Here is a 23071-nt window from a genome sequence, read left to right on the forward strand (position 1 = left end):
TTGGGGACTGGGGCAGGAGAGGTTCTGAATGATTACTGATGGCAGGGCTGGAAAGTTCCATAGGCTCTTTATGGGTAGAGAGAAAGGAAGGTCCACTGCTGCAGTTAAGCCCACTGGACACACTACTGCAGTTGAGGCAGGTCCTAAGAGTAGTTAGCCTTCAGGCTATACTGGGTGGGGTTTATTCAGTAAAACTCCCCAAGAAATGGGCAAGTGCCCCTCTGAGCTGAGCCCATTGCTGTGAGGTTTCTTCCCCCTGTTAAATGAAGGTGCCTCGTAGCTCAGGATGCTGGATTGAGAGCCAGGAGGCCAAAGGCCACGGTTCACCCACAGAACAGATGCTCAAGCAGCAGCATGACAAGCTTGCCCTGTCAGCATGCCTCACTCCTGACCTGAAATAAGAAGCAACTCTGGAGACGTTGGTTCCGTGACAGTGTTGACTCAGACTGAAGACTCTAAGGAGTGGGGTGTTGTGTTGTATTGACAGCCTGGTGTGAGGCTGGTATTTGTGGGGTTTACATACGGAGTTCAAGCCAGTTCTGGATGTGCCCAGTTCTGCTCTCAATCACTCCATTGCTTGCCCCAATGACAGTGAGAAGCATTAGGCCCGCGACTCACAAACTACCCTCAGCTTCGATGGATTCCTAAGCAGTCACACAGAGAGGGAAAACTCCTGTTGGAAGGTTAGCCTGTTACTGGGAGCCTGGCTTACCAGCTTCTCTGGGGAACTGCTTGTAAACTGGTGGCCTGAAGCTGTGCTCCGGTAATCTGTGAAGGAGGAGGATTGGTGTCTGGGCTTGGGTCTCAGTGCAGGGATTTCATGCCTAGACACAATAACAGCTCCTTGTTAGAATTATATCCTCAGCTTCTGCTTTCATAACCCAGTGAGGAGTCCTCTGTGTGCTGGCACTGTTGCCAATGTGTCCCGCGTCCCTTGCACACTGCATCCTACACGTAACCTCGGTGTTGGTGTTTCCTTCTCCAGCAAGAGCACACGGACATCCTGCGCAGCCTACGCTTCATGCTTGCCTTCGTCCACTACGTGATGGAAATCGCCACCGTCAAAGGGAGCACCAGCGAGATGAGCAGCTCGGTGGCCTCTGAGTACCAGCTTCAGGAGAGCGTGGTGGCTGACCAGATCAGCCTTCTCAGCAGGGAATGGAGGTAAGGCCTGGGAAGAAGCCACGATTCCTTGTCCTTTTCCCAAAACCACCCTAGCTGCTGTGCGTTGCTTCTCTCTGCCCACCTGCCTGGTGTGTGCATTTGGAAAGCACTCTGGGACACTTATTGTAGAGGTCATGCTATAGAGACACCGACCAGCCCATTGACCAGCTTGCACTGAAATGTGCTTCCTTTGCAGCTATGCAGAGCAGCTGGTACTGTACCTGAAAGTAGCAGAGCTGCTGTCCTCGGGCCTGCAGACAGCCATAGAACAGATCAAGGCAGGCAAGCTGTGCCTCTCCTCCACTGTCAAACAAGGTAAGGGCCCCTGAGCACAAGTACAAGGGACCCGTCTGGAGTGCCGGAGCTGTGGAAAGGAGCTTGGAATGAGGATGTTGTTCCCCCCCCCTCACAGACCCACTCCCCCCGCTGCATTGCCCTGAGACTTCAGCAGTAGAAGCAGAGTGCTGAGTTCCTCCTGCTAGCCAGTTCCGAGCCTCTCTATTACATACTGAGTGCCCCAGGTGAACACAGTGCAGGCTGTCTGGGATCACTTGCCTGGATAACCAGCTGCCTCCTCTTTAGAGCTCCTGGAGGAGCAGCTTTTACACATGCGTGCACACGCCTGCCGCTTCCCCCATCCACATATGAGCCATCGCCACTGAACTCGGCTAGTGGCCTCACACTCAAGAGTGAGCGCCACTTTTGCGTGTAGTCAGCCTTCCTCGCACTCCTCTGTGCTGGCAGTTTCCTTACACGCTGCCACCCTCTGCCAGCGCACACACGCACCCCCGCTCTGTGCCAGCAGCCTGCCTCGTCTCTCCCCCACCTTCTCCAAAGTATTACATTCCGTTTGCAAAGTTATCCGCCCTCTGCCCGGTGGCGTGGAAGAGGAGCACATGCGCCTCCTGGCATTGCTGGCATCCTCAGGGATGCTTTTCATACACCTCAAAGAACCTGCTCCTCGCGTGACATTCGCTTTATGCAAGAACCCAGGTTCTCGCTTATGCCATTGTATGATTCCTCATTGCCAGTTAGACAGAAAGCATCTGATCTGAATATCTCGGCACGTCTCTATACACAGGTGCTTAATTATACGTGATGAGGGTGCAACTTAATTACATTATTCGTAATGCGTGCTTACTTGGCAAGTTGAGTCATTTCTTGGCAATCGTGACTTTCAAGTGAAAGAAACAAAAAGCAGGAAGTAACAATACCCGATGGCAGTGTAGGAAGCCGTTTATTTATCAGTCTGTTATGGCCTTCCATTGGTTCTGACGTGTTGCACGTCTCTGGCCATCCCACAAGACGGCCACTAGTCAGTACAAAGCTAGTGGCTAGGTTTTTGTCTTAGCATTGGGACGCTATTGGGGGAGTCTTTCAAAGGCACCAAGGGCAATTAGACTCCCATCTCCCATTGGCTGCCATCTAAATGTGCTTTGTGCCTTTGAAAATCCCCTCTCTGCATTGGGGGGGTGTTGTCAATAACAGCACAGCCTCTCCTTCTGCAGTGGCCAATGCAGGGACGTAGCCACACAATTTCCACCCGTGTAAATGGAAAGTCACGCCGCTACTTCTCCTCCTTGCCACTTAAAACCTTTTCCTGGTCAGTGGCTGAAAGGTTCAGAAAGCCTCTGGGTGCAAATTAGCCTTTGCAGAGCAGTTTCCCCGCAGGGGCCGTAGCGCTCAGCTCTCCCTGCTCAGTGATTCTAGCTGCACTGGGTTTTGTTCAGGTGTTAGGCAGTGGCCAAAGGAAATACAGCATCAGTAAATCCCAGGGGCTGGAATTTTACTCTGCTCCGTGGATTTTCTGTAACTGTCTCTAACTTCCCCCTTGAAAGAGAAGATGGCAGAGGCTGAAACTTTCCGAGTCCCAGATCCGCTGTACGTTACTGTACATCATACACTGCCTGGTGCCACTCAGGTCATCCACCGGGCTCTCTAAGAACCACGGGTGAGCTTCTGAGCCTCGTCTCCGAACTCTGAAGTAGAGCGTATTCAGGGAGAATTGGAATGAGTTTGCAGAAGCTGTGGCCAGCCACGGCTACAGCTGCCCTTGTAGCCTGAATAACAAATCGTTCTGAGCATTTACAGAGAAGTCTTAACCTCTCTTTTCCCAGATGCTCGTTAGGTACCTTGCAGATTGTAGCCTCTAGATGTATAGCTGCGCTTTCACCAATAGGCCTTGGGCATTAGGCAAGCTATTCCATTCTTCCTTCTCTCCCCACGAAGCACTGCTTAGAATTCAGGGTCTCAAAGTATATGAGGAAGCGAGAGCAGTTTGAAAGACGCTGACACTACTTTGTGATGAACAGTCCCTTTTTAACATGTAAAGTTGAATGTAGGCATTAGGAGGAGACCTTCAAAGGCACCAAGTCCCATTCGCTCTGCAGGCTGACCTGTGTGCCTTTGAAAAATCTCCTGGTTAGTCGAGGACGTGTATCCAAGCTACTAAAGAGGCTCAGTCTCTCGCTTTGTTGAACGCCCTTTTGGATTGTTATTGCTGGCCACGTTTACATAAATTCTTCTTGCTCTTCTCCATCACGCAGTCCTGGAGCCTTAAAATCCTGGCTGCCCTGCAGGAAGGGAGGTCAGGTGTCCTTGTACGTTCACCTGGCAGGGCAGCAAAGTGCTGCTCAGCAAATAATTGCTATATCCCTGCTCCACTCCATTGCTTCACCCACCCGTGGCATTGTAGGCTCCATCGGCTTCCATAGGTGAGGCAAGTTTGCATCACGCCACCAGCCATCGGATCAGAGAGGCTCCGTTTCTGAAGTGTTTGCTGTTCCCGGTGGTGTGTGAGGCAAAGTGCACACATTGAATTGCCTAAACTTTGTTTCAGCTAAAAGGAACGAAACTAGATCTGGTGGCAGGGGAACTGGACGCATGTGTGGGTGTCTCCATATAAGAGCCTTGAAGCTACTGCACGAGGCTAAGTCAAAGCCCACGATAGTGATGGGTATTTCACAGTCTGTATGCTGCTGAACGGCTGAAGCTTTGCTTTAAACAAAGCACCTTTGAGACACTCCTTAAAGATCTGGAGCGTGGGGAGTAGGTGAAAGAGGCAAAGCAGGAAGTGGAGACAAACCTTTTGTTTCTTTTGCCCTAGTTGTGAAGAAGCTTAACGAACTTTATAAATCCAGCGTGTCGGCCTGCCATTCTCTGAACATGAGACTCCAGAGATTCTTCTTGGATAAACAGAAGCTCATGGATCGGATCAACAGCATCACAGCAGAGAAGCTCATTTTCAGCTACGCCGTGCAGATGGTAAAGATCTCGCAGCCCTAGAGGAGCAGTGTCCAGCATGCATCGTGGCTCAGCATGATTGGTCACAGCTCACATACAGGGTGCTGGCAGGTTGTTTTCACGCCTGGCTCGTTGCGCGTTGGAGGGCTGGGAAGGGACATACGTACCGCTGGGTGAATAATGGATTTTTCAGTTGCTGGCAATTCAGAAAAATCAGACAAATGTTTCATTTTGGGGTAAACCAAAACCAAATGTTTAGCGAATTGAAAAATCAGAAAACATTTAGAGTTGAGTCGAATGAAACATTTTGTTTGACCCCAACTCGAAATTCTTCATTTTGATCTGGGACATTTTAACAAAAGCAAAAGAGGACTAGGCATGGAGTGGTGATGGTGCCCTGCTTTTAGCCCAGTGGTTAGGGCACTCACCTGGGATGTGGGAAGACCTAGGATCAATTCCCCTCTCTGCCTGATGTGGAGAAGGGATCTGAACTTGCATCTCCCCCGTTCCAGGAGGAGTACCCAAGCCACTGAGCTATGGGGTATTCTGAGGCAGGCATCTCTCTCACTTTTTATTAAAAAAACATTAAATAGTTATGGCAGCAGGAACTTGAATGTGGGTCTCCCACATCCTAGGTGGGTGCTGTAAGCATGGGGCTCTAGGGTCATTCTCACTCTCTTTTGCTGGCCCTGTGGCCATTCGTTGTGGCTCTCAATTGCCACTGTGCTGTCCTCCTCCTCTGGCCGTTTTATAGCTCCGGCCCGAAATGAGTTGGTAACGTCGAAACAAAACATTTTTCATTTGACACCATCGAGCCATTTCGATTTTTCGGTCCCCTCGAAACTATTCGGCAAACTCGGCACAAAATCGTGGATGGGTTTGGATTGACCAAAATGGCGTTTTGGGGTGAATCAACGATTATGCAGTGGCACCCAGCTCTCAGTGGTGTGATGGTGCAGCCTGAATACTGTCCCTCTGCCTGCTGCACAGAATAACTGGGGGGGCTTCTTCACACAGGTGCAGTCTGCAGCACTGGATGAGATGTTCCATCACAGGGAGGACTGCGCACAGAGGTACCAGAAGGCTCTGCTGCTGATGGAGGGGCTCTTGAACATCATAACGGAGCAGGGGGACATCGAGAACATCAATAAATGTGAGCAGCTGGGGGCTCAGTTTCTTACTAGAGCCCTGTGTATTTTTCCATTGGTGGATCCAGAGTCTGTCTCCAGGGTTTCCTCCACCGGGGCTAAGTTTTTGTGGATGCATCAAAAATGTCTTTGTTTGGAATAACTCCTTCAGTGCTCAGCCACCTGCTTCCCGCTTACAGAGCAGCAGGACGCTGCCGTAAGGACCTCCCGCCTCGGCAGAGAGATTGCTCGGGCTGTAATGCAGCCTTTTGCTTGTGAAGGAGCTGGCTCAGGGCATGGGCCTGGCAGGAGCAAAGGTGTGGGTTTGGGTCCCAGCTGGGACTGTTAGTCTGGTCACTCGGTGAAGCAAACCAGCAGTAGCTGTTGCGTGAAGGTCGTTACCTGACACAATCAGGGCTGCGGCAGGTCTTCCAAATGCACGTTGAAGGGTACGTCCCCCGCAGGCAGAGCTGTGATTGCAGCTCATGTCGGTTACACCCAAGCTAGCTTTGACCACGCTAGTGCCGCTAAAAGCAGCAGTAATGACGCAGCAGCCATGCTGTGATCAGACCTCTGACTGCAGTGTAGACACACCCCGTGTCAGCTTGCAAACCCTTTGCCAAATCCTCCCTCCCCTCCATTACCCACGGAGCCCGATAAGGCTGAGACCGTGGCAGGCAGGTTTTGTTCATCAGCAGTCGATGCTGAAACCTGAACTCTGACCACCTTGCAGCCCCTCCTGATGCACACACCCCACCCCAGTCTTTGTACCCTTCAGAGAACAAACCGGCCCTCTTAGTTTTCCCACCCCAAGACAAACAGACCCCTCCCAGTTAGCACCCTTCCTCTGTCCTTGTTAGCGGACGTTCCATCCCGCTGCTCCGACCCCACGCTGGCCAGAGGGTTGGGTGTCATTCTGAGAGCACTGAGCTCGTGGACACAGAGCCCGTTCTCTCTGCCCTTGGTCAGTATGGCTCAGTTACAGAACCTGCCTCAGCACACCAGGGCAGCGGGGAATGTCTAATTAGCATCATGTCAAAAAGCAAGAGAGTGGGTTAAATTCAGCTCTGGCTGTGCTTTCACCAGAGCTAAATCTGGCAACTTAACTGCAATGGCAAAACCATTATAGCTGGCTTCCCGGCGGGGGAATTGCACAGCCACCAACTACACTCTTCCCCTGGAGGCACAAAAATCACCAGTTAGATTGCGCCTGTTCCTCAGCAGGGGCGGTGCCATTGTCATAATCAGCACCTAGGTGTTCAGTGACGCTCGATACCTTATGGAAGAAGAGAATTCCAGCCCGCAAGCAATCAGTCAAATAATACCAGTAACGATCCAACTTTAATGGTTGATCTGAAGTGTTGTTAAAGGCAGGGGGGGACTGCTGCTTTAGTGCATGGTAGGCACTGACTGGATTATTAAGGAATGGTATGGCGTTGCAAACACTTCTCATCAAGTCTCAAGCGTATCACTTATTCAGAGATGTAGCTCGCTGGCTAATCCACCTGAAAGACACCTCTCCCCAACAGAGATCTAGTCACTAACTTTGTTTTTTAACTGAGGCTATGTCAACACTGTGTCCGTTACAGTGGGAGAAGCTCTCCCACCGACATAGCGCTGTCTACACTGGCACTTCGGCTGGCATAACTCAGTGGATTTCAAACTGCAGGTTGCAACCCAGGTCAGCACTGCCGACCAGGCCATTAAAAGTCCCGTCGGCGGTACTGCCCAGCTAAGGCAGACTAGTCCCTGCTTGTTCTGACATCACGCTGTGCCCCAGCAGCAGGTCCGGCTCCTAGGCGGGGGAGCCACAGAGCTCTGTGCTCTGCCCCTCCCCTGAGCACTGGCTCCGAACTTGCCAGGAAAAAAAGTTTGAAAACCGCTGGTATAATTTACGTTGCTCAGGGAAGTGGATTATTCGCACCCCTGAGCAATGTAAGTTATACTGAAGTAATTTGTGATGTAGAGAAGTTGGCCCAATAAAAGATATTACCTCACCCCTTGTCTCTGATATCCTGGGACCAACACAGCTACAACAATACTGCATGTTCTTTAACCCAATTTAGTTCACAGCTTCCTGAATGAGAGAGTCTCTCTTGCGTGTCTCTTGTTAGAGTGTGCCAGGCTGTATTTTAGATCCAAATGCACAGCCCAGCTGCACACACCTACCGGTATTAATTATTTACATCAGGAATTCAGGTACTTGAGCCTGAAGCTTTAGGAATTAATCCCACCTAACTTTGAACTTCCTGCCTCCATAAGGGTCTGATCACACCCTGATTTCTGTGTGTCCCAGATTGGGCCTTGGCAAATATGGTTGAGATCTTGAGCCATCTTCACTACTGGCGTAAACCACTTCATTGATTTAAATAGTTACAACCTCGCTGATTTTAGAGGCAAATTGGGGCCCTTTCTTTCTGAGAACTCAACATCCCTATAAGGAACAGTGGCCAAAGTACTGTTCTCTGGAGTCTCTAATGATTCCCACTTCTCATGCTTCTCTCTGCATGAGGACGTTTTGAGTCGGGTACTCAGCTGGTGTCAATGGGTGTAACTCCATTGCCTTAGCAGAGCTGCACCCATTAACACTGGCTCAGGTGTCTCCTTATCTTGTTAGCAATGGAGTTGCTGGAGGCCAAGAGACTGATTTCCTGTGTCCTTTCTCTCTGACAGGTAAGATGTGTATTGAACGCCGGCTGTCGGCTCTGTTATCGGGGATCTGTGCGTGATTTTAAAAGGGCTGCTCGCCGCGCACCTCACGCCAGCCGATCACGTTCAGTTTCCGATCGCCTGCTGCAGTGGTGGAGAAGGAGCCTGGCTGCGGGGAACCTGGAAGACAAACTGCTTGATCTTATTTGCAGTCGTCAGGAAGGTTTTCCGCAGCAGGGATTTGGATTCTGTTTTGGGGGACGTATGACCGCAGTGATCGCAAGCACTTCCCCACCATATAGACTGGGGGAAGACGGAGGAGAGATTCAGGGGTTTTCCCTTTCTTGGTGGAGGGGGCGAAGGATAGAATTTCCCTTCCTCCCACTTCCACTTCAAAGGACAAGGCTGCTGCCTTGCCCTCCTGCTCAGAGCCGGAGTATTTTAGTGCTGCATCCATTGCTGGCGGTGGATGTGCTGAAACCATTAGCAGGAAGTTTCAGGTGAACTGTTCAGTGAATTGAGAAGGGTGGAATTCCAGGCCAGTTGCATACTTTCCCCATCCCTGCTGATAGCCAAGCACTCAGGAACTTGCTGTTGCCCTGCAGCTGCTCCCTCTCCACGCTCGCCCTTCTTGTGTATGTCCTGCCCCGGAGCACTTCCTGTGTGGCGGAGGGGAGTAAGGTGGGGAAGCTGGATCTCTTTTCCTGGAGCGTTGCTGAAGACAGCTGCAACCTTCCGAAAGACTTCCTGAGCGACGCTGGAACCGCGTCGCCGCTGAGGAGGCTCCCCTGTACCAAGCATGAGGAGGCGGGTCACATCCCTACCTGGATGGGGAGCAGCCAAGGACAAGAAAGTTGTGTATATATATTTAAAAACAACTCTAGCGTTAAAGAAGCCCCGATGGTTATTCCCCCAGTGGGGTCAGTATCCTAGACCCTTGACTGCACAGCTTGGCATATCAGTACATATCCAACAGGAGGTGGTGCCCATGCTGTCCTCCTTTCAGCTGTTGGTTAGCTAACCCTTTCCCCCACTGCCCCCCCAAAACACTAACTTTGTGACTCAAAGAAGCACTTTACACACTATGGGAACTTTGACAAGTTGACTTTGCATCACACGGTGACCCTGGAACTTCACGACTGCTGGGAATGCTGTTTTTCTGCTCCTCATTGTTTTATTGCACTACGTGTGTGTATCTGTATGAATACATATTCCTCGGGGTGAATATGTATCGCTATATCGAGCGTGTGTCACTGTATGTATTTAACTGTACTGTATCTTGTGCATGTGCAGCAAACAGCAGTCACACGGTCCATGTGCTGTTCCCCTCTGTGCCAGGCAAAGCTGACTTGAAATCCTGCAGTACCAAGTGGTTTTTTTTATTTAAATGTTCTTTTTAAGGACCGTCAGTACAAAGCTCCATGGTTTTTAAGAGCTCAAGAACAGACATTGAGATCTTAAATATTTTACAACCGAAAATGCATTTTTTTATTGTTTTGCTGCTTAATTTTTATAAAACAAACCAACCAACCCTTTTAGTGTTCAGTTACCTTCAGCATTTCTTTTTAAGCGACTGTGTAGCCAAACCAGGCCTGTGGGTGTGGGCGGTTGAAGACCTGTTGAGGCTTGGATGCTGCGAGTGTGTGTCTGAGGGGAAAACTGGTTGGCTGTGTGTGTGTGTGTGTGTGTGTTGGCGGGCGGGCGTGTTTTAATTTATCAGAGTCATGGCAGTATTTTGTTAGCGCTGAGTGGAAAAAGTAACCTCCGTGGACGAAATGCGAACCTTGGGCTTAGCTTTTGGGATCTAATAACATTTTGCGCATGGTGGTTAAATATTCATTACTTCTCTCTCTCTCTCTGCCACTGTAATTTTTTGCACGTTTTTGTAGGACACTCTTTGGAAAAAATATTATGCAAGGAACAACTCTGACGTGTGAACCAGCTTCATCTGTGGTAAGATGGACGCTTCTCGTGGCAGAACACAAAAGCAAATAAACCCCGCCCCTTTCCAGGGGAGTTTGATTACATGATGTGTCACTTCAGTATCAGGCCTTCATTACTTCGTTCATTCACAGCCTGCTGTTGCTGTGGCTATGTGTGCCTGTTCCTAAAATAAAAACAAACCTGTGGCTGGAGATGTTAAACAAGAAGCAGACCACTTCGGAAAGGATCGCCACCAGTCCTGCAATAGGCTATGCTACGAGTGCAGTACGTTAACCTGGATGCAGTGTGGAAACAATAAGCCAGGACAAACTTCCCAGCACACACGTGCTTTTCACACTGAATGCCATGGACACCCCACAAACTTAATCGCTTATTGCCAAGTATTAGTCAGTTGCATCCCAGGATTCGTGTGTATGCCACAGGTGTACCGATCCGATCCGTATACATGACAAGCTCAGCACTAACCTTCCAGCTGTACTTAATTACTTGAATGTATCAAATTTGTCCACATTCAACGTATATAAATATATATTGCTCCAAAAAAAAGTGGTTTACAGATCTTCAACCAATATATAAATAAATATGTATGTGTGTGTGTGTACATATTATATATATTTTCTCAATACTTGAAACTTAGCCACTGTGCTTGGATTTAAAAAATAAACAACGAGAAAAAGACAAAACAAAAAAGACAGATTTCTTTTGCCATCACTTTGGTGACTTTATTTATCTAAATGCATGTAGCGTGAATCCAACTTTTTTTTGGTAAAAAATAGTATTTATTGCTTTGTAGACAATAAGGAATGCAAAAAAGACAAGAAAATTTGAAATTGCTAGTCTAGTCGATTCACTATCGTCATGGGTTTGTTACTTGTTGCAGCGTTTGTACGTAGCGTCTTAAATAGATTTCAAGAAACCTCAGTCTAATACCACGTATCTTCAGGTTTGTGAGAAAGTGTATGATGTTATTCTTTAAAAGGTAATGCTCGATTGTCAACTTTTTTTTTAATTTGTGTTTTGTGTGACTTTTTTGTTTTTCGCTTTAAATTGTATAACACCGGTTTAAGAAAATAAAACTGATTTGAAATTGTCCATGATTGCGTATCTGCTCTCCAGTATCACTTCGTTGGTAGCATTAATGCTAATAATACCTCGCTGTTATTGAACACGTCTCATCGGTAGAACTCAAAGTGGAGGTCAGTGTCAGTTTACAGCTGAGGAATCCCTGTGATAAGCAGATGATAGCTAGATCCCACCAGTCCTGCAGGCACTTAAACATGGGCTTAGCTTTATGCATATGAGTAGTCCTGGTGGACTAAAGATTCCCCCCATGCTTAAGTATTTGCAGCATTGGGATCCTGGAGCACCTTGAGGCTAACGTTACGTGTCGTGGTTCAGAGGCCTGAGGGCAGGTTAGAAGCACATAGTCAGGTGATGTCCCAAATACTAGGGTTGTGTGTAGCGATTTATGTTTTGAACGTTTTTTTAAGAAATTTGGGTTTTGGTCGTTTAAAAAACTTTATTTCATTGATATGGTAGCAAATTCCCTTGATCTACCAGCTTTTCTATTCCGGGTGTCTGGCTTAGACTGGGGTTTTTGTTGTTGTTTGGGGGGGGACGGGGGTAGGGAATTTCAGCCAAAAAGGTTCCACTGTTTCCAAGAAAAATTAATTGTTAAAACCACCTCTGGCGACATTTCCTTTGAGAGGCTCTAGTTCCCCCATCCTGTGGAGCAGGGTCCTGACACTTGGCAGGGGGTAGCCTTTGTGCCAGGGGCGTGCCTCTTGCCTTTCCCATGAAAATCTGCCCACATTTGGCCAAGCTATGAGCTTTTTGAAAAATTGCAGCTTGCATGTGCTCAGTAGAGACTTGCTAGAGCTTTGCAGCTAAATTCATGGACGGTTCCATCCATACTGGTCCTGCTCCAGCCCGGGGCTGAGCAGAGCTTCCCTGTAGTTGGAGCTCTGAGCTGCTGCAAGCCCAAGAACCAGAACTGAGAGGAGGGAGCCTGTGTCTCCTCTGTTCTAAATGAACACATGGAGGAGGACGCTGCCTGATTTGAATGCAGAGAGAAGATGGGGAGACGGGAAGGGCAGGGAGAATAGATTGGGACAAGGAGTTTGGTGGGAGGAGATACAAATGAGGCTGGCAGAGTGGGTGGGAGAGAAACTGAAGTTGGGGTGTGGGAGACTGGAACAGGCTGGGCAAGGAGGCTGGGAACATGGAGCTGGGAGGAGAATGATGGGGAGTCCTGACGGGTGAGAATAGACCTTGCCGTGTAACGAGATGGGGACTGAGATGAGAATCTTGAGGAGTAGAGATTGGGATTAGCTACTTGAGACTTGGAGTGGGATGAGGAGCCGGGGGTATGGAACGGGGACAAGATAGGAGGGGTCACACTTGGAAGGAATGGGTAAAAAAGTCTGTGCCAGTGGAGCACGCTCCTGTCCAGACCCCAGAGCGCAATCCAAGATTCCTGAGTCTCACATTCCTCTGCTGTTGGCAAGTCTCTGGGAACCCCAGCAGCAAAGTGTGTTCTCCATCTCCTTCTCGTGCCGGCCCTTATCGGGAATGAGAATGTCAGTTACTCTGTTAGCTCCAGAGAGTAGAGCTAAACTTTCCACCCCTGCTGATGACCCACGTGGGTGTCCCTCGGCGGCCACATCAAGGAATTCCTGGGTTTTTTCCAGTTTGCTTTTTTAAAAAGTTGGAAAATGACACACAACGGTCTATGAAAAGAACCTTATTAAATTGCAGAGTTAAGCACTCAGAGCTAGGAAATGCCATCGGGGCAAATGAAGGTTGCACGGGCATCTTTAATTCTGGCACTTCCTAATTTTTTGAATGTTTGGCTTTGCAACCTTACTCTGTAACCTAGTTCTTTGTGTGGGCTGTGGTACATAGAAACTATGGGAACAGTTTGATGAAATGTAATTCCAGAACATGCTGGTTCATCAAAGCTGAAACATACGTGCCTGTGTATGTATGAGCAAGAGCGCGCATGTCTGATTCTCAATCTTTCATTCTGCAGTCAGATGCTTAGAGCACTTGCCTGAGATGCGAGAGACCCTGGTTCAAGTCCCTGCTCTGCCTGATTTAGAGAGCTCTGTGGTGGAAAAACGTTGCTGCAGACCCACACTTGAACCTGTCTCTCCGACATACTCGGTGAGTGACCCAACCACGTGGCTAGTCTGGATCTCTGAATTTTTTAATGAAAAAACACCAAAGGGGCTACTTTAAACCTTGAAATTCTCCATGGAGCACAATTACTGTTTTCCAGCCAGCCCTGCTTACTGCTATCCGTTCCATCTCCCACCCCCGCCTTTCCCACCGAAGGGAATTTGATTCATACGGCTCTCGCTGAGAACATTTTTTCCTCAAAATGCTGCTATCGAGTAAGTTATCGTTTACGCTGACTCGTTCGGGGACTGGCTTTTCTCAGCAGAATTGCCCCGGGCGCAGGATGGTCTTGAGAGCGTGTAGTTCAGCAGTTCTCAAACTGCGGGTCGCAACCCTGTTTTAATGGGGTCGCCAGGGCTGGTGTTAGACTTGCTGGGGCCCGGGACTGAAGCCCGAGTGCCACCACCCCGTCCGAAGCCCAAGCCTGGGGCCAAAGTCCAAGGGCTTCCACCCTGGGTGGCAGGGCTCAGGTTACAGGCCCCCTGCCTGGGGATGAAGCCCTTGGGGCGGCAGGACTTGGGCAGGCTCAGGCTTCGGACCCCCCTCCTGGGGTCGTGTAGTAATTCTTATTGTCAGAAGGGGGTCATGGAGCAATGATGGTTGAGAACTCTTGGTGTAGCTTAAAGAGATGGGGGGGGGGAAGTCCTCTTGGCACAGCTTTGACAAGCATTTTGTAAGTGTGCCCGGTCAGCCTTCCACGATCCCAGCCAAAACAAAGCTCATGTAAACATTGACATAACAGTTGGCTTAGCTGCTCTATACATTGCTGCCTAGTGTGTAGAGCCTGAGGCACGCTCGGAAGCCATGTATTTATTTTGAACGGGTATAAAACCTTGCTCTGTGGGATAGCTGAGATGTGCATCAACTCCCTGTGGTATGGTCAGGGCACGAATTAGAGGAGTTGTAACAGTATGTAGCAGAGTCTTTGCATGCTGGAAAGTACCACGGGCTGGGGCGGGGCTTTTCTTTTGAAGCTGCCCTTTGGGGAGTTAAAGGACTGTGGGAAAAACTTCTAGCCGAGCAAACTTCAGAGAAGAACCATGTAAACAGCACTTTACACAGTAGGTTGACAACTTTCTGCTGAGTCCATGGGACTCTGTGCATAGGCAGCAAACCACAGGGGAAGGGGATGAACACAAGGGAAACCAGTGCTCTCCTCTGTTTTATAAAAGTGTTAAAAATGTGCTTGAGGGGCCCGTGGATTTTGGTGACACTAGTGTAAATTGCACCCCCTTTCAGGCAATCATGAGCTATTTTAGAGCTGTCGCTTTTTTAGTCTAAAAACTTAAGCCAAGACATTTCTCCAGCAAATTTGGCTTTGCTCCCATCTTATATTTCTTAGCTGGTAAACACGTCTGTAAAAACATGTTCAGTCCACTGTCGAAGTTCAAAGGGAGGGTGGTGCCAGCGAGGAAGTGCTCAAGAGGTGGGTGTTTGAAAACCCAGAGGCTGCAAAGCTCAAGTGTTCCAACTTTAGCTACATGCACAAATCCCTTCTTCTCTTTAAGCTCCATTTTTTAAAATGGGGCGTTAACTCAATCAAAGCACATTTTAACCACACGGCACCTACTTCAAACTACTATCGAAAAGTGATAGTCCTCCGCCTTCCCCTTCAACCATGCTGTGTGGCTAGTTTTATAGTGAGCTGACCTTAGAAGCGTACTGTTTAGGTCTGTGCTGATTGATGGCGCTCTTGGAACTGATCAGACTTAGTAGCTGAAGAACTTTGAACGACTGATGGATTTTGTGGTGGGGACCCGGAGGGGTGGTTCGGGCGGGTCGCAGGAGATTGTGCAGCAGAATGGCTAATGGGCTAAAATGGATTTTGTGGGCAGAGAATGAACACCATTCAGACAAACCCCACTGCTTGGATTTGAATGGACTCTGTGTGCCTTAAATATACTGCCGCGAATGGAGTGTGGACGATAGGTGCTGGCTTGACAGTCCTGGAAGTTAGCGTCTGTCATTCTCCAGCTGGGGACGGCGTGTGTAGCAGGAGGGCAAAACGTACTGTAGTGTTGTGAGGCAGTCTCCCTTCGGGGCTGGACTGAAATCTCTCGGGTTAGTGTATGCACGTCAGAGCAGGGATTGTCACTGTCTCTTTACTGTGTGTGGGTCCAGCGCCCAGCACAACCGTCCTCCAGACCTGACTAGGGCCTTTGGGCTCTACTGCAGTACAAATATGTATGGCTACTGTTCCTCACACGATCCAGCAAATATTAGAAACGAGGCTATCACAGTGAACCCCTCCAACCTCTAGCAGCTCAGCACCCAGCTGGTGGATTTGCTGTGCTGAATTCATCACTTGCTTCAGTGGGGTTGCAGCAGGGATGAATGTGGGACTGAAAGTTGGGTGTGGGCTGAGTGCTGGCCTGAGAACCAGGCCCTCCTGGGAGTTTCAAATACTAGTTTTGCTCCAGGCTCTGTCTGTGCCCTGAGGCCAGTAACTTCACCTCTGTGAGACTCACTTTCTCCATCTGTAAAATGGGTTGCTTGGAGGCTTAATTAAGGGATCTTGGGTAAGTATCTCTAATTGTGAAGCATGGAAAGATCCCCTGGAGTTACAGTAGCTCCAGTTGGAAGAAAAACTGGGTCAGTCAGGAGTCTTAAAGTTCCTAACACTTGGCATTAGGAAGGTGAAACTTTCTCATTCCATTTTTTAATATTTATGCTAAACTAGTGGGTTATGAACGTCTGACTCAAAAGGCCTTTTAGCTCTAAATATTCATCACTTTAATGCCACTGAACTTGTTTTATTCACACATGGCTTGTTTTGTAGCCCTCATTTAAAAAGTCATGTCTGAATATCAGTGACATCATCGCAGACTTTTCAGAAGCCTTCCGGATCCATCGCTAACTTGGAGCTCTCAGCCCCTGACCTTCCAATGATCAGCTCCACACCATCCATCCATCTTCTCGCTGCTCAGCCCCAGCTATGATGATCCTCCACCATTCCTTCCATAATAACTTTCTCAAGGTTAAAAAAACAATCACGTCAAGGCTGAAGATTTGAAATATTGAAACTTCCACTATTGTAGTCTATATTAAAAAAAAAAAAGCTTTTATTGACTGATTTTCTCTTATGATAGGAGTCATATTTTAGTGCAAAGGGGTAAAGTTAAGGTTAAGTGTACAGCCTTAATACAAACGTTTCTGACTTCAGTACTTGCTTGCTATTAATACTGGTTTTTGTAAGCATGGAGTTACAAGTATATTAAAATATTTGCTTTGTGGCATATGTATTACTATTAAAAATAAAATAGCCAAACCTGTAACATTTCATATATAGTTACTGTGGCTCTTTAATCAGCTGTGCCTCGTTTCCAGATGAGACCGGACAGGCTGCCTTTGTAGATCAAATGTGTCACCTAGAGGGAGCATTCGACTTGAAATGGTCTCTTAAAGCTTTAAACGCATCCAAGTTAACGAAAGGAGAAGACATTAAACTTGAAAGTCCCACGGAGAGGCATGTGCCACAAGTTTACAACCTACCCCTAGCCTTCCATGCAGAGCTTGAGGCCATTAAACGGGTCAGCCATTAATCTATGTAATCATTTGGCATTTTTCTCTCAAAGATAGCAGCAGCTCCCTTACTGTCTAGCCCACATACAGCTGCTGAGCAGGGCTTCTGCTTCTCTCTTCTTGGACATCTGGTCTCCTCCTTATGGGCAGGGGATTTGGGACATCACTCCAGTCAGGCCTTTGCTGCAAAGCCAGCGTGGGGCATATCTTTCTCAGCAGGATGTGCCACAGAATGCTGTATTACCGCCTCCCTAACTAGCATGTGTGGAGTCCTGTGTAACCAGCAGCACTCCGCTACTGGATGTGTGATTCTGAGCCGTAACAGTCGGGCACAGGATAGGAGAAAGTGGCTTGGAGGGTAGTACGCGATTCACGTAGGAGCAGGCTGCGCTGGATCAGCTGTCTGGACATTGCAGTTGAAAACAGTATGTATAGTCCTCAAGTCAGGCTAATTCGCTAGGCTGCTGGGCTGTTAGGTTTGACAAGGATGCATGTTTCAGAGTGAAGGCTTAACTGTGCATATCAGAGATGGGCCCATGCCACACATTCAGTTCTGGGTGAGCAGTTCCCGAGTTCCAGGGTGTTCAGGCACATGTATGGATTAGACTGATTATACTGGCAGGAAGTACAAATATGGAGCCATTGCTTCAGACCAGATCTGCCATCCCTATCGTTCAGCCCAAAAGGAAAGGACAGGGTTTAAATTCCACTAATCTTAGAGGGCCAAAGTATCAAAGGAAGGTGTAAGAAGGTGCATGTGGCTATTAAACCGGAAACGCCCCCAACCTGTGCAATGTAAATGGACGTTTGTGGGTGGAAACAATGTAGTTTTGTGTACAAAGGGTCCATCAGATGTACAGCCTCTCCAGTGTGCTCCTATAAAGGAGGATTGGGTGAGTGCACCAGAAATGCCCATCAGCAATATTTTGACCTGTTGATTGCAGGGATCTCCCTATATTTTTAATGTAATTTTTTTCTTTTTTCCAATGAGCAGAATTTTGTCCCTGTTATTTGTATTACAGTAGTGCATAGAGAACTGAGCGCCGTTGTGCTGGATAAAGCTGGCTGGAAAATTTGGCAACAATTTTCCATTGAAAAAATAGTGTCAGAATAAATGTGTTGATTGATGGGGGGAAAAGTGAATGTTTTGTTTCAACAGTGTTGATTTGATTCATTTCTATTTTTATATTCTACTCCAATTAATGTAAATATTGTCATGTATTTATTGTGTATATGGGACATATTTAACATTTTAATATGGAAAAATGAAATCAAAACAACTCTGTATTGATTTTGTAAGTGATATTGTAAGTGAAATTAAGTGATATTGTCAATAATTTTTTTCCCAAATTTTCTGTTTGTAGAAAATGTTGCATTTCTATTCCAAATTGGACCTATTCTTTTTTAAATACAGGAATTTCTTGTGGAAGGGAACTTCTGGTACTTGACCAGCTCTAGTGTTATGCACTGCAATATACAAGTTCAATTAAACTAAACCCCAGTAAGTCTGGTTTAAGCCCAAATAAGAGTGTCAACTTTAGCTTTTTGCAGCGGTTTAGAATCAGGCTGTATGTTAAACTGGTGCACCCCTGCATGCAGGCAAACTCCCCCAGCTAATGTCTAACCCGCTTAGATAAGAGAGCTGTACTTCCCACTGCCAGTGTGTGTGTTAACGTCCCCCAGGATGCAAACTTTCTGTCTGATAACATGAAGTCAAGACAAAGCTAAACACTTTGGGTTTGTCTACTCTGCAAAGAAAAACCCCTGGCACCGAATCTCAGAGCGCTGGTCAATTAACTCAGGCTTGCAGGGCTAAAAATAGCAGTGTCGCCATTCCCACTTGGGCTGGAGCCCAGGCTCTGAGACCTTCCCCACTTGCTGGGTTTCAGAACCTGGGCCTCCAGTCCAAGCCCAAACGTCTACACTGCTATTTTTAGCCCCACAGCCCCAGCCCTGCAAGTCTGAGTCAACTGACCCGGGCTCAGTCTCAGCGCTGAGGGTTTTGCTTTGCAGTGTAGCCAGACCCTTTGACAAGAATATATAAAATCTCTCCCTACATCCCCAGTTGGGCCCCAATCAGCAAAGTTCTTAAGCACATGCCTAAGTCCATCTCTACTTAGTACATTGTTTAAGTCTCTTCCCCTCCCCCCTGCCATTTGAAGTCTACGGGACTTAAAGTTAGGTCCATGTTTATGTTGTTTGCTGAATCAGTGTCTGTTTCTTTTGACATTTAAAAAAAAAATCTGCCTTCTATATTATGTGTGAATTGGAGTATTGTGGATGTTTGATCTTTTAATTTTTCCTGGACAATTAGCCGTTAAAGGTCATGCAGTATAAAAGAAAGGTAATTATCCCTGGATTTAGTATAAGTCTCTGATGTGAGCTATGATCTTGATATACCAAGTTGTTAACCATCCGTGTATAGAGATTGCACAAGCAAAACAATTTTTGGGGGGGCGGGGAAGGGTAGAATTGCAATAATGCACAAGGAAGAACTCATCTACCAAAAGTCATTCCTTTCAAAAAGTGAAGTGGTTGTGGTTAAAGTGGTAAATTTCCACAGCCTCTCCTTACTCCAGGACTAGGGGAGCTGCAGTAGGAGTAATCCCCTTGATCTCACATTAAAATGCATTTTAAACATTAAAAACACTGTCCCCTGGAAAAACCCCAAATGGACAAACTGAAGAGGCCGGTGCTAAAGCAGAGAGGCCAGAGTCCACTCCTTGAAGTGTGAGAATCTGGAGAGAGGTTGGGGTGGGGAGGGAACTTCACAACAAACTTGTAACCTTTATACAGTCTTTAAAAATCAAATAAATAATATTTCTCTGGCCAAATAAGATTAGAGCAAATTGCAGAAGCAAATAATTTGTTCCCTTCCACTGCTCTTCAGTTCACCCTGTCTGATGCATGATAAGTGGTTAGTAAGATTTCAGCCTTCTATTATCTAATTAAAATTAAGGCCTGGGAGGTGGCATGGGTTGCTGAGACCTGTCTGGCAGAGGTGGCAGGGCTGTTTGGCTGGGTCCTCCATACAGTAGGAACAGACGGGCAAGGAGGTGATGGGAATGTGCTGTTTTTGCATCCATTCTGAAGTGGAGCAGGGCTCCCACCTCAAAACAGTGAGTTCAGGATGCAGTGAACATGGGCTGAGTTTTGATGCCCGCTGTGGAGATTCTCTAAGGCCAACAAGGGAAAAGCTCCTATTCTCCGCCCCTTGTACCATTCTGTAGCCTCTGCTCCAGCTTTTGGGCATGTGTAGGTTTGTGCCCCTGCTGCTTCCGGCTGGAGGGGCCAGGGGGACTGTATAGTGGGAGATCAATAGGCTCTGCTTCCCCAAGCCCTACTGCATGGTGGTTCTCAGGGGGACCCTGTGAAATTGGACTTTCTGATGCAATGGGGGTGCTCATCCCCCTATCCGGCTACCAGTCCTCTGTGTAGCGGAACCACGGCCACGAGGCCTTCTAGCATCGGGAATGGATTTGTCTCAGTGAAACTCATGAGCTGCCTCCCTTCATCTCCATGCGGTAACCAAAGCTTCCCTGTCTTGGTTTTATCCCCTCAACACTGCAATGAAGGGCTTTCCATTGCCCGTCTAGGAACTCCCCCGATCTAAGAAAATCAAACCTTAACAAGTAGGAGCGACGGGATTTCTCTGCTGCCTCTGGTGGCCTTAGTCACTCCCTGTCTCTGGGCAATGTTATAAAGCACGTCTGTCTCAAAGTTACTCCTGCAGTTCAATTGCCAAGCTGTTGCGTTGCACCAGACTGCATCAAGAGGCAGGTAATTGCAAATAATTTTCACAGGAAGTGATGCATCCAGAGCCATCTAAAGAGAGAGAGGGACACACACACACACACCATAACCACATCCTTTTTTTTTTTTCAAGTGGTGGTGTCACTGTGTTGATCCCAGGCTATGTGAGGAAACAAGGTAGGTGTAATATCTTTTATTGGACCAACTTCTGTTTCCTGCCCAGATCTGAAGAAGAGCTTGGTGAAGCTTGAAAGCTTTTACTGCACCTTCCACCAAGAGAAGTTGGTCCAGTAAAAGATATCAGAGGGGGAGCCGTGTTAGTCTGACTCTATAAAAAGCAACAAAGAGTCCTGTGGCACCTTATAGACTAACAGACGTATTGGAGCATGAGCTGTCGAGGGTGAATGCTTCTGACAAAGTGAATATTCACCCACGAAAGCTCATGCTCCAATACGTCTGTTAGTCTATAAGGTGCCACAGGAATCTGTCGCTTTTTACAGTAAAAGATATTACCTCACCCACTTTGTCTCTTTTTTTTCAGTCACATTCTGATCTCTTCTGTTGTAAAAGAGCACCACCTGCTGGTTCCCATCCTTGTTTTAGATTCGATTCAGGCTCATTACACAATTGCTATAGTATCCACTTCTGGACCCACTGATTGTGAGATGTATGTCTGTGTACCGGTGTGGGACTCACCCCTGCAGCGCCTCCTGCTGGTCTTTCAGGGAATTAGCTTGTCCAGCCTCTGGAGCGCCCTCTGCAGGCCAGTGTCCCGCTGCCACTGGCCCCCATGGCCCTCCCAGGACCTAGTGCCCCTTGTCTTTGGGGTGCTGCCCCCTGGCAATACCCCCACAGTCTCAGGGTCTCCCCACCCAGGGGAACCCCCAAGCCTCTATTCCCACCTTGCCTCAGTCATGGGCTACTGCCCGTCATCATCTAGCCCCCCTGGACTCACTGGGGCAGACTGCAATGTAAAAGCCACTCATCATAGGCAAGGGGGTTCAGACCTGCTGCCTTCCTCTGCCACCCAGTACCTCTATGGGACTTGGACCAGGCCCCGCAGCCTGGGGAGTTGCCAGCCTGGAGCGCCCCTGCTCCTCTGGCTTTCCCCAGCCCTGCTGCACTCCCAGTACCCTTTGCTACCAACAGCCAGGCCCTGCTCCCTCCAAGACCAGAGAGAGGTACTCTAGCTCCAAGCTAGCAGCCTTTTATAAGGACCTGCTGTGCTCTGTTTGGGGCATGGCCCCAGCTGTGCCTGCTTTCCTAAGCAGCCTGGGCTTTTCCTTACGGCCCCAGCCCTCTCCCAGGCTGGCCTTAACCCTTTCAGGCTAGGAGCGGGTGACCACCCCGCTACACTCTTTCTGCCAAAACATTGTATCTGATATTTTGGGTGATATCCCCAAATTAGATGAGTCCTGGGCTAGTGGGGGAAAAGCAATCCAAATAGGCACCCACTATTAATATTGGGATGTTAAAGGGAAAAAACATTTCTAACATAAAAAAATCTCAAGTTACCTCTAAATTTTTTAAGTTCAATCCAGCAGCTCACCAGCTATGCTCTTGCTCCCAAGAACTGACCTTGGCAGCTTAAAATAACTAATGCTGGTCATGGTTACGCAGCTAATGTGCTGAGACAACTACCTTTCATGCTGTCCACTATTGTCTCCTGGAGCTCCCGTCTGTCTGTATCCAGCAGCTGTTTCTTGTCCTGTACTGAGTCTGTCAGCTCTTTGGGGCCAGGGACTGTCTTTTCATTCTGTATTTGTACAGCACCTAGCACATTTGGGTCTTGGCCCAAGACTGGGGCTCCCACATGCTACAGTTATATAAATAATGCAGTTGAAGGCATTGCAACACTAGTAGGTGGGCAATGAATGAGGATATGGCAGGTGCCTGGTCTCTAAAATACGGCAACCTTTTAAGCACAGTGACCATTTCCATTAGAGGGAGCCGGTGTGAGGGTCAGTTCAAGTCTGGAAATTGGAGAGTAAGTGAATGCAAAGCAATGAGAGGGAGCCTGAGCTGGGGAACTCCAGGCCTTCTCTGAGGGTACCCTGGGAGCCAACAAGAAACCCGGAGATAAGGCAAATAGAGCAGAAAGTACCAATGTCTAGTGAAAAGCCAAGACCAACAGAAGGGACGGTAGGCAAAGTAACTATTACGGTAAATACTGAGAACAGCATGTGGCTCACTTTCAAGACTGCTCTGATTAGCTGCAACATCTTATACAGCAAAATATGTACAGATCAGTACAAGAACATATGGATTCTCAGAACAGTGCCTTAGACAATCCTTTTCTGTATCTTTTCCGTATCTCAGGTTAGTGAATGGTGTTGATATCTCAGTGGGAAATTTTGTGCCATTAGTTTTTGGACTGGGCCCAATGGACTGAGACAGAGGACCCTGCCTCTCGGCACTGAAAGGAGCAGGGAATGGGAGATTTCCAGTGTGCTAAGGTAAGTTATGTTTTATTTTTAAATTGTTAATTT

The 23071-nt window shown here is 47.9% G+C and overlaps 1 protein-coding gene across 4 annotated transcripts in view; it reads left to right on the forward strand.

Moving 5' to 3' along the window:
• Positions 1-11219, forward strand: part of ULK1 (unc-51 like autophagy activating kinase 1) — a 133205-nt gene extending 121986 nt beyond the window's left edge. For all 4 annotated transcript variants that reach the window (XM_044989747.1, XM_044989748.1, XM_044989750.1 and 1 more), the window contains 5 exons: positions 986-1164; positions 1361-1479; positions 4271-4428; positions 5425-5560; positions 8208-11219. In XM_044989747.1, coding sequence (XP_044845682.1) covers positions 986-1164; positions 1361-1479; positions 4271-4428; positions 5425-5560; positions 8208-8263 — 648 coding nt within the window. In that variant the 3' untranslated portion in view covers positions 8264-11219. The remainder of the gene's footprint in view (positions 1-985; positions 1165-1360; positions 1480-4270; positions 4429-5424; positions 5561-8207) is intronic.
• Positions 11220-23071: the final 11852 nt, after the last annotated feature.

The sequence above is a fragment of the Mauremys mutica genome, chromosome 16 (genome assembly GCF_020497125.1).
Source record: "Mauremys mutica isolate MM-2020 ecotype Southern chromosome 16, ASM2049712v1, whole genome shotgun sequence".
Lineage (NCBI taxonomy): Eukaryota > Metazoa > Chordata > Testudines > Geoemydidae > Mauremys > Mauremys mutica.